This window comes from Urocampus carinirostris, chromosome 5, assembly GCF_059441175.1.
Source record: "Urocampus carinirostris isolate Australia breed hairy pipefish chromosome 5, RoL_Ucar_1.0, whole genome shotgun sequence".
Taxonomy (NCBI): domain Eukaryota; kingdom Metazoa; phylum Chordata; class Actinopteri; order Syngnathiformes; family Syngnathidae; genus Urocampus; species Urocampus carinirostris.
Window position 1 is genome coordinate 3982850 of NC_142353.1, and position 12120 is coordinate 3994969.

The 12120-nt window shown below is 38.5% G+C and overlaps 1 protein-coding gene across 1 annotated transcript in view; it reads left to right on the plus strand.

The window, feature by feature from the left end:
* Positions 1 to 527: 527 nt before the first annotated feature.
* The window catches only part of rasal1a (RAS protein activator like 1a (GAP1 like)), a 31702-nt gene continuing 20109 nt past the window's right edge, over positions 528 to 12120 (plus strand). The window contains exons 1-10 of the mRNA XM_088335397.1: positions 528 to 730; positions 958 to 1014; positions 3580 to 3693; positions 3999 to 4060; positions 4817 to 4946; positions 6235 to 6316; positions 6388 to 6528; positions 6610 to 6701; positions 7365 to 7482; positions 7609 to 7762. Coding sequence (XP_088191523.1) covers positions 666 to 730; positions 958 to 1014; positions 3580 to 3693; positions 3999 to 4060; positions 4817 to 4946; positions 6235 to 6316; positions 6388 to 6528; positions 6610 to 6701; positions 7365 to 7482; positions 7609 to 7762 — 1015 coding nt within the window. The 5' untranslated portion in view covers positions 528 to 665. The remainder of the gene's footprint in view (positions 731 to 957; positions 1015 to 3579; positions 3694 to 3998; positions 4061 to 4816; positions 4947 to 6234; positions 6317 to 6387; positions 6529 to 6609; positions 6702 to 7364; positions 7483 to 7608; positions 7763 to 12120) is intronic.

Below are 12120 nucleotides of genomic sequence, written 5' to 3' on the forward strand. Positions count from 1 at the left end.
GCAGGTTAGCGCCTTACATGGCTGCAAGGCCGCTATTGGGAAATGTGGAGCACATTGTAAAGCGCTTTGGGAAGTCATTGACTTGAAAAGCGCTATATAAATGCAGATCATTTCATTTCATTTCATTTATCTATCTATCTATCTATCTTTCTATCTTGCTTTCTTTCTTTCTTGCTTTCTTTATCCCTCCCTTCCCCCCCTCTCTCTTGCTCTCTCTCACTCACTCACTTTCTCCCTCCCTTTTTTTCTCCTTTCCTTCTTTGCAATAACCGTTGGTTGCGGTATGTTTTACCTTTATCAAAACTGCGACGCATTATAGGAAATTTAATGAATCCGAAGGAAAAATAGATTGACGGCAGGAAGACTGTTTAGAAAGTTCTCAACATGCCAAAATCAAATAATGTCTTTGTTTTACTGTATTTAAAGCGAAAACAATAAAACCAGGCAATGTGGCCGCGCCCTCTTTGGCCCCTCAGGCTGACGCGACAAGAGGGTGCCTGCGCAATCCCGGGCGCTCGTGCGTGGAGCGCGCCGGTACGTGGGCGCGCGCACGCTTGTCTTGCACGCTCAGGGTGCAGAGGGATGAAGAAGAGAAGGGAGCAGCAAAACATTTGAAACATGACTGCGCACATGGGAGCTTGGGATTCATTGTAGTTGCCTGCAAAATGGCCAAAAACACATCATTATATTTCCGCGTAGTCGAAGGCAGGAACCTCCCAGCCAAAGATGTGTAAGTATGGCAGGTGTTCGTGTGCTTTGTTAGTCTAATACATCTCAAGGCTGTTTGTTAGGTTTGTGTACATTGGAAAGGTCCCAAGTATTCTGCCTTTTTATTATACGAGTTATAAATAAGATGGACTACAAAGTCAATAATGTCCCAATAAAAAGTCAACTCAATCATGTACAGTACATGTATATCATGCTTAATGCTCCTCATTATGTTGTTCCCATCTCAAGGTCTGGGACCAGCGATCCCTACTGCTTAGTAAAAGTTGACAATGAAGTTGTGGCCAGGTAAGTGACAATTTGTGAGCTATGTTTCTTTTTTTCTTTAAAGCTGTGATTTAATTTTAGTACACTTGTGAGTCTTGGGGAGGATGAAGGTGGTGATGCACTGGTACACTGTGTTGGCCCCATCCCTAGCAGTGAACCTGATACTTTTCTGGCCTTTAAAAGACCCGCAAGTAACCATGGAGAGAATGCATGACTAGTTGCATGTACCTAGACAACTGTAGCCTTTGAAACATTAGCAGAAGAGTGTTTTTTTGTTGATTATGCATATTCTGTCCAAGTTGATGGAGTTCATGCCTTAGGAAAATATACTCTGTTTTCCATTTAGTTTACGTAAATATTTGTGGCAGGGTGTGTCACATAAAATATAATGAAAAAAATATTAATATGCTACACGAGGTCTTTTGATCACAGGAAATTGTATGACCTCCTCATATATGTTAGTCTTTACCGAACAATCCTTTGTCGTTCACTATGAATTCACTGGAAAGCTGAGAATGGAGCTACTGTACATGTATATTCTTGACAGTTGCCAGCAAATTGTATTTCTGTCCCTAATTGTTTTTTTGTCCATGACTTTGTCTGCAGCAATTGAGTTATAGTGCATTGGAATGCAATAGATTCACTTTCATCATCAACAACACATGCTAGAAAGCTTTGCCTTACCAAAGACAGCTGTTTTATACAAATATATTAACTTCAAATCATGTTGCCTGGTTATGATAGATTTTGCATTTCGGAATAACTGAAATATCTTTTTTAGCATTGTTCTGTGTGTTGTTATGTGTCGGGAGTCACCAATCTTTTCCATGATGAGGGTCTGTTCATGCTAGTTTTATTCATGCACAAAGAGAAAAGGTACAGTAACCTTGCATTCCACTTTAAGATTCAGATTCAGATATACTTTATTGTCATTCTTGTACACATGTATACAGAACGAAATGTCGATACATCTGACCCGCACAGTTTTCTTGAATGTACAGATATAAATAAATGTTTTACTGAGTTAGAGTATTGAAGTACCGGTACTAATAATATGCTAAATAATTATAGCTATGTATAGTATAATACAGTAGTGCAAAGAGTGCAAGAGGAGCAGCTAACCAGATGGGCAAAATGGGCAGTCAGGTAAACAAGTCACTATACAATAACAATAACACGGGAGTACGATAGTGCAGAGGAGAACCGATGTGCAAAGGAGTGGCTAGGCATAAGAGAACGGCCAGTAGTGCAAAAAACAAACAAACAAACACATGTACAGATTAGCAGCTGTGTAGGCTTACTGTGTGTGTGATTGACCATTTAACAGTCTAATGGCCAGGGGGACAAAGCTGTTGCAGAACCTGGTGGTCCTGCACCGCACACTGCAGTACCTCTTCCCAGAGGCTAGTAGAGTGAACAGTCCATGATGGGGGTGAGAGGGGTCCCTAATGATCTTCTTGGCTCGGGATAGGCAGCGCTTCTGGCCAATGTCCTGAATGGAGGGGAGAGAAGTCCAGATGATTTTCTCTGCTGTCCTCATCACCCCCCTCACACTACCCCATTTGGAGGCACTGCAGCCTCCACACCACACAGAGATACAGCTGGTCAGGATGCTCTCTATGGTGCCCCTGTAGAATGTGTTAATGGTGGGTGGGGGCAGGTGGGCTCTCCTCATCCTCCGCAGGAAGTACAGGCGCTGCTGTGCCCTCTTCACCAGTGATGCAGTGTTCACGGACCAGGTGAGTTTGTCTGTGATGTGGACCCCTAGGAACTTGGTGCTGCTGACAACCTCCAAAGCCTTGTTGTTGATGAGAAGTGGGGAATGGTTGGGCTGTTTTTTCCTGAAGTCGATAATGACCTTACTGGCCCCTGGCGGCTGTTAGACAGAATCTATAAATTAGCCTCATCATTGCATAAGCTGCGGCTTGTAGTCCAAAACTTTCAGTACTGTGTTGTTACTATCTTAATATAATTTTAACAACAGGTATTTATCATTACAATGTGCCATTGTCTGTAAAAGTAGTGAGACGATGAGATAAGATTCAACGCCTTTTCCTCTGTCATCTACAGTCCAAATAGCTTAGTGGTTAGTCTTTGACGCTCTTACTGCTGTGATCTGGGTTCGAATTCCGTTGCATTCAATCCTGAGTAAATGAGATCAGCGATATTTGTACTACAGTGGTATACTATTGTAAAACCTCGGTGTAACGCACACCAAAACTTTGCGTTTTTTGGGGGTAAAAGAAAAGGCGTGTGTACACATATATATATGGTATAAGCAATCTATTGTCTTTCTGTGCGGCCTGGTATAAAAAAAAACAGAGCCTGCGGCCCAGTGGTTACCGACCACTGATTTATAGAAGACCTTTCAAAGAATATGTTGCATTGTTCACTAGGACCCTCAACTGGTGTTCTTTGGGGGATATTTGGTCCACAGGGCACCCAATACGTGACCCCTGTCATATGTCCATGACACCTTTGACTGATACTGATGCCTCTTTTCATGGGTTTTTGTCAATTTCCGCTGTTGTTATAATTTATGATGGTGAAACTTCCATTTGTCAAACATGTGACTTCTGTTTTCAGGACTGCCACCGTGTGGAAGAACTTGAATCCTTTCTGGGGTGAAGAGTACACGCTGCACCTCCCAATGGGTTTCCATTCGCTTTCGTTCCACGTCATGGATGAGGATACGATTGGGTAAAGCTGCCAAGCCACAAAATAATATCAACAGTTTTGAACTTGGTTGTTAATGTACTGGACTTTCGGTAGCCTATTTGCGTCACATTACTCTTGAGTAAGCTAGACAGTCCCATGTACAGTTTGTATGTTTTGGAAAAGAGCCAAAGGCTTTGAATAAAAATAAATATTATGCCTCTGCATGGCACCAGTCTGGGGCTTTTTAACTGTTACTTATTCATCGCCCAATACTGTTTTAAGCAAACAATCTCCCCTTTTAACTTGAGTTTTGATCACATCTCATCAAGCTTTTTCTTCACCAACAGGCATGACGATGTTATTGGAAAAATTTCTCTGACCAAAGAAGCCATTGGATCTCAAACTAAAGGTAACGGCTCACATGATAGTTGCAAGTCACAAAGGTTAAATGGTCAAATGGTCACAGATTCACATATCATGTTTTTGTGGTTATTTTCTCAAACCAAACTTGAGGAAATGTTGATATTTGTGTGTGCTTTTTTTGCTATAAAGACATCATTAATTTATGCGTTAGAAAGTAGCAGATTTATTTAAAACAGCCTGCCTTTAAAAATGGCTAAAAATAATTAGAATTGGAATTTTCTTTATTATCATGTTTATTTAGACATACATATATATATATATATATATATATATATATATATATATATATATATATATATATATATATATATATATATATATATATATATACATATACATATACTATGTATATGTAGTTGACATACATGACTAGCTTAAGTATGATTTTTTTTGCTAGATGTTTGCTACATGCTAAACCTATGAAATTATTAAATCTGTATTAGTGCAAATATTACACATCAATTATGGATATTTATTGTGGGCCATGTAAAAAATTAAGGTAGTGTTTCCCAGTGGTATGACGTAATCGGAAGAATTTCCGGCAACTAAAAATGTAAACTACATATTATTGTAATATTTACCCAACATCTATATAGGTAGAGATTTGTCTCAAAGTCATATGGAAGGTGCACCTTTTAATCTTGTGTGCCTTATAGTGTGAAAGATACATATTTATGGAACTGCTTGTCTGTTTTGTGCCGTTATTTTCATTCTCTTACTTTGCCTGTTTTGTGGTGGTCAGTGCTAGACACTTGGTTGAACCTAGCAAAAATTTATCCTGATGAAGAAGTCCAAGGCGAGATCCATTTGGCTCTACAACTGCTGAAAGGCACGGACAAGACAGTCCTTCAATGTGATGTAATCGAAGCCAGGTAAACAATATACAGAAGTTTTTTGTTTAATGTTTTATAAAGATGGCTGTCGTGAGGTGAGAACCAGTATCCAAGCCCTGCTAATCACAGTATCTAGATTTCTTTCCTTCTTCTAGAACTCCCTCATTCACATCATCTTCCGTGCAAAAATTGCGCCATCATCATCATCATCGCACTGCAGGGTTCCATCATTTTCCCTGCTTGAGTCAACACAGCACTCTCACACCTCTCAGCATCCCATCTGTGGGTTCAATCTGCATTCGCCCTTACTAATAAGCATGTCACTCAGTGCCTGAGACTGCCTTGTTCCTTGTCTTCATAAATGGTTCTGATGGGTGAAGATGAAGATGCAGTCACAATTATCATTTTTATTTGCTTATTGCAGTGTTTCACAACCTATTTTTTAGCCAAGGCACTTTTTTATTATTTAAAACAATAAGCCTCACATCAGCCTAGAAAATGTTTAAAAAAGTGTGTAGTTGAACTTTTAAACGTCCAATCTGTCAATACAGGCTATAATGAAGCCTTATTTCACAAGTGTTCGACTCATAGCCCACGGGCCAAATGTGGCCCACCACATAATTTTATGTGCCCCCCGTGACAATGCTGAGAGAAGCCCAAGAGGAAAATGAGCATCAAACAATGACTTGCAGCTTTAAATATGTCCACTGAATGTAACCAAAGCCAGGCTCCAGTTGCAAAGCACCCACTGTAGCTATATTTATTGACTACCATTGAACAACCAGAGATGATTGAGAAAACCCATCCCAATGTTATTTTACTTAAAATAAAAGTAACTTAAGCAGTTTTAAAGGCAATACACAAAATAAAAAATGCACCTGGGTTCTTTGCAGAAGTTTAAAGAAGCTTTAGCACCTTGTAAAATACATATGAAATCTAACAGTGAAGTTCCCATATTCAGGTAAACATTTTCAAAAATCAATAAAAAAAGAAACGCATACATACTTTTAAATCATTAAATCAATAATTTATATAAGTGTTTGTATGCTATTTTTTGTCACTTTCTTGTATGCATGAGTTTCCCAAGTTAAATAAAGTTTAGTGGAATTTGATTCAATTGTTGATTTACTTTTGTAAAATGTTTTGGGACAAATGCATAGTTGATGAAAACTACAAATGATTAAATATCAAGGAAAGTACGGAAAATATTGGGCACATTTAGATTGGACAATTTCCTGCAGCAAACCAAACAAGGTTTCACGGCTTTATTGAAAAACACTAGCTTAACGCGCCAAGAACATATTTGTTCTTTTTGTTTGTTTCAAAGAGACCTGGCCCCAAGAGACACCTCAGGAACCTCTGATCCATTTGCAAGAGTTATTTACAAACAACAAAGCGCAGAGACCTCGGTGAGCTGTGTCTTCTCTATTTGTTCTTGAAATGTAAGGAAATAAGGCTATGCCTTACTGCCGGGTTTCAGATTATTAAGAAGACCCGATTTCCTCATTGGGGAGAGTCCCTGGAGCTGGATTTGGATCCACTGGACATCAGTGAGAACGGAACTGTCATTGTGGAGGTTTGGGACTGGGACATGGTGGGCAAAAATGACTTCCTAGGAAAGGTGAGGATGGTGATTCTCCATTGCTACATCTTCGCTTCCTGCACATATTTTCCATGTCCTAAAGGTAAATGATCTTTACAGGTGGAAATCCCTTGTGCTTGTTTGCAAAAGACACGGATTTTGGACAGTTGGTTTCGTTTGCTACCTTTGGGAAACAATGAAGCGGATGCAGGGTGAGGATTTTGGGTGTGCATGTTTGGTGAAGGTTATTACTTTCTAATGACTGTCAGACTTGTTGAATTTGTCTTTACTTATCAAGTTTTCATGTACCTATATGCAGGAAAACTCAAGTTGGTATATTTGCCAAAAGACAATATTATGTTGTTTACAGTGTACTAGTAAAAGACGGTTAACACGTTCATTGCCCTGTTTTTATGATGCACTAACAACCTAGGCCAGTCAACAAGCGCTAACTTGTAAATATTAGAGATGTGTCATTTGCAAACATGTTGGCTCTATGAGATTGGTGCGGTCTGGTCACTTTGAGTCTACGTAGCTTGTATTCTTCTTTGTGGTTTTAGCAATCATTTTTAGCGGCATTAAACAATATAGCCACATCTCTTGGTCAAATGATACACCATGTGCCTTTAATCAGAATAATTTACTTGTTTTTATCCTGTCTCGGGTGGATATAAGCTGCCAGCACCACGTTGTAGACTGAATTAGAAAACGACATTTTGACAACTGGGAGCGCAAATATCTCCTTGGATAGTGAATATTTTTGAATTGATTTCTATTTTAAGGTCACTTTTAAAGCTTTGTTTAGCATTTCAAATATAACTTAGAGAGCCTGTTTTTGAATTTGTTTTTGATTTGAATCCCATTTCTGTGTTCAGTGGCAAATTAGGAGCATTGCGCCTCAAGGTGCGTTTGGTTGAGGATCAAATTTTGCCATCTGTGTACTATCAGCCCCTCACTGACCTTTTGGTTGAGTCAGTCATCTCCCCTGCTGAGGTTAGCACCTTTCTTTCATTGCTCTACAGAGCAACACGTCCTCCTTTGTAGTATTATTAAAGTCCCCATGTGCGGAAAGCAAAAATGTAATGAGTAAACAAATAACCCAAAGTGCTTTCTTACCAGGTTAAAGACAGCAATGCACTGACCATGCTGGAGGAGGTGACAACAGTCGAGAGCCGACAAGATGTGGCTATGACCTTGGTGAAGATCTACCTGGGTCAAGGCCTCGTGGTGCCTTTTTTGGATTATTTGAACACCCAGGAGGTCAACCATACCAGTAAGATAGAAGTCAGAAATGTTTAATAGAGCATTTCTGGCATGACTTTTTAAAAAAATTGTACACACTATAAGGTGCACCACATTATGTGGCGCACCCCCAAAAATAATCTTTTGTTTTTCATACACAAAGTGCACCTGACTGTAAAACGCATATATTTTAGACCATATTAAGAGCTCCTAAAACTGATAAGAATCGCTGATTAACATTGCCTGGAGGCTAAAGAATACTTGCGCTGGTCAGAAGCTAGATAAAAGGAAACTGTCGTAGCTGCTAGTTGTCGTCATGCTGTGTGTTTGTGACCAGAATCAGATACAAAAACTTTAGTGGTCATAAATTAAAGTTTTACAGGATCTCAGCGGTCACACCTAATCAAAGAAAAAGAAGAGAGTTGTGCATTGAAGCAAAAAGATTATCCAAAACACTCTTCAAAAATGCTCTCTATCAGCTAAAAGAAATGAGATATTTACTATTTTTGCTATCGAGTCGGATGGGCGCCACCAGGCTGTACTTGCCCAAGACACACCGCTGTTTTTAGCGTGTAGCCTAAATGCCAACAGTAGCCTTGTAAACATTATGTGGGTTAAAAATAAAAGCAGGCACCCATTTCAAACAATAGTTGGGCATACAATCCAAGTAATTATTCAAAACATTTAATTATCCATGTGTTTTTTGTTTTTAGAAGCATCTTATGATTGCATTTAGGCTACACGCTAACAGTTAGCTCAAGCACTCAAAATAGCAAGACACTTTGCCGATATAATTAGTAATATAGACTTAATAACAACAATGATAAACGTTCTATTTAATGCAATAATCACAATTCTCTTCTTTTTTTGATCAGGAATGTGCACTGGAATCCTGAAAAACTTCAATTTGCAATCACTAATGTTTTTAGCTCCGATTCTGGCACACAAACACACAACATGATGACAACTAGCATCTCTGAAAGCTTTCTTTTCCTCTGAAATCTGACCAGCGCAAGTATTCTTTTGCCCCCAGGTTCAACTGTGACGTCATGCGTGACGTAAACTAAGAAAGGGTATTTTGTTGAAATACTTTCTGTTTTCGGTTTTTGTCTTTTTTTTGCAATGTCATTGAAGCAAGGGTGAAAAAGTGGAGAGACAGATTAATTTATGAAAATGCATTGTGCAGAGCAGCACGGCGGAGCGGTGGTTAGCGCGTGTGCGGCACAGATCTGAGATCATGAGATCGAACCTTCCTGTGTGGAGTTTGCATGTTCTCCCCGTACTTGCGAGGGTTTCCTCCAGGCACTCCGGTTTCCTCCCACAATCCAAAAATCCAGGTTAATTGGCTTGTACATATTGTCCCTAGGTTTTGATTGAGCAAGTGAGTTGTCTGTCTGGGTGTGCCCTGCGACTGGCTGGCAACCAGCTCAGGGTATTCCCTGCCCACTGCTCGAAGATAGCTGGGATGGGCTTCAACACCCCCGTGACCCTATGCAGGATAAGCGGTGCAGATAATGGATGGCATTATGCAAATCTGTGTTTCTGGTACAGTGTCATAATGAGATAAGCTCTTATGCCTTTTCGTATGTCATCTGTACCCCTCGTGTTCAGTAGTAAAGTGTCAGTGCCCCAAATGTTGCTGTAATCATTTTTTTGTCATTGGCTGCCAGTTATTCTGGGTGCTTACTACTAGTTTTTGGTCAGCCAGCCTTCCCATTTTTGTACCAATCGGTCCTTGTTAGCCGTTTTTAGCAGCCGGCTAGCCTTCCATGTCCTGGCTGGGTCAGCTCCTGTTAGCTTTCTGTGTGTTATTTTTGCCAATTTGCCCCGTTTTGGCTGCTCGCCTTTTGTTGCACCATTGCTGCACCCTCCTGCAACACAATGCCTAGCTAGTCTCCACAAAAAAATTACCAAACCTTGGTTTAAAACACTCAAAACCTTTTTGACTAAACAATAGGGTGACTGTCTTTCGAAGATGCTGGTGTTCTTCACATGATGTCAGAGCTCAGAAAATCAAAGACGAGACTGACTGTATTCAAAAGGCATTATCTTGGAATATAATTGGAATATACCAATGACACATACTGGTTATAGACATTATATAAAACACGTGTACTATTTTCTCACATTTTAAATGTTTTAGAATCTCAGTATCTCTTCAAGTGAGCCTTATAGTCCGGAAAATTTGGTATATCCGTGCACTGTTTGACAGCACACTTAATCACAATGCTGTTTTTTTTTAATCTGCATTTGTTCTGTCACTGTGTAAGCATGATGGAGATATTGTGAGACATTATGCATCATCAGCTAAGTATAAATCAATAAATATTACTACTGAATGACAAAAATAATTAAAATTGTACTTTACTATAACAGTTTGCACTGTAAAAAGTCAAATCATTATTTTTTTCATAGTTGCACAGTAATCAGTTTTTTTGCGCATTTTACATTCCAAAAATAACCCGTTATAGGCAATATCTGTGAAGTAGAACCTTTTATTTTACATTGAAACCAAAAGAACAAACCCCTTTATACAGGCATAAGGATTGGCTAAACAAATAAAAGTACTGTATAAAAGTTTATTTATTTTCTTTACAAATGACTACTGTACTGTCAAAAAAATAATAGGAAGGAAGACAGTTTAGCCTATCAGAATGCAGAACACAATGCCCGATGCAAATTCGTAGCCATGGAAGCGTAAAACGCATTATAGCGAGGGATTACTGTATTTTCTTTATCCACTGACCCATCATTTTCCTTATCTCAGGTATTACTTTTTAAATCAGCATAAATATTTCTTAAGATATTTGGAAAATGTGAAAAAATAACTAAATTATCCAATATCAGATAATTTTGTGCCAAACTTGTATTTTAAGCCTTAGAACACAAATAAATATTTGTCAAAATAATAAATAAAGTAAATCATTAAGTACTTACAAAAAAATAGTTTATCTGAGAAATTTAAAAGTATCATACATATGTGAAGTAAGCAAACTTCTCTGCCCTATTAAATATTTTTGCTTATTTTAAGAATTAATTTTCTCTTTCAACTTAAAAAAGAAAATACGGTACATTTAAAAAAAATACATTTAATTTTGTCTGAAGACTCGAAGGTGTCGTTCTGGTTAATATGTTTTAAAATTCAAACGAATGTAGTTTTGCTCATTTTAAGTAACAGTTTTCCCACTTTACATTAATTATTAAGAGGTTGTAGTAAAATAAGCAAACATACACTAACAAGCAAGATTATCTTACTATTTGTATGTTTCTTTTGAACTGTGGGAAAAAATGGACTTCAAACATTATACCTTGTGTTAGACCTTACTTGTTACGTATGAGTCATTATTTGTTTTAGCTGCAGTTCCCCTTGAGAATTGATTTTCTGGCAACTAATGCTACAATCAAGTCTTTGTGAAGCAAGGTCAAGCTCTGTTAATGTCATTGACATTTGTTCTGCGCTCTATTAGTCATGCCTGTGGTTCATATGCCCATGTGCACTGCAGCCACATCACGATGACCTGAATGAGATAATTTACCTTAAAGTAGATCGTTTGCAGTAGTGGCGGCCCGTGTATTTCACTCCTAGGCCTTTGGTGATGTCCTACTTACTCCAGCTTGAACTAACATCCATCCAAAACAATTATCTAAGACATCACAATTCGAGAAATACTGCACAGAAGGGCGTGCTCGCACAACTAGGAGCCACATTGCCTTAATTGTGTGCAACACAGGCTTTTTCCATATAATTTAAATATCAATAAACCTGAGTCAGTAATTAAAATGTATCACTATTCATTATGCTGTACATTCAAAAAGATTGTCCTCAAAGTTTTAGCTCCTAATGCGATCTTCTCTTGGAAGGTCCCTCTCGAAAATAACTTTGCAAGTACACTTCCGACAAAATCTTTGTTGACATTTCCTTCAGGAATAGTGATTAAAATGTTTAGCATGACACATTTTTAGCCTTTCATCTTTGAAAACCCTATGAGTTAGCTTGGTTTATCTGCATAGGGTGGCCTTTGCATAACTCAAGTAAGTATCCCCTCACAATACGCATCCATGTTAAGTTGAACATATAACCTTCTAGCTGGCCTGACTGTCGCCATTTTGGGATCTGACTGGCACTGTTGATTCTGAAGACCTTGTGCACATTTCATACAGGCTTAGACACAGGTTAGCTGAAATCTAATTGGACAAAAACTCTATAACTACTGGAACGAATTCTAGCCAAATACATAAGATATATCATGAAAGTTACAAAATATGGGGACTAATTATAAACAAGTATTCACTCTGGAAAAATACATTTAAAATGATATAGATTTTTGTTACAAGTATGATTATGATGTCTGTTCATGTTAGGCCAGCAGAGAAGGCCTTAGTAGCCCT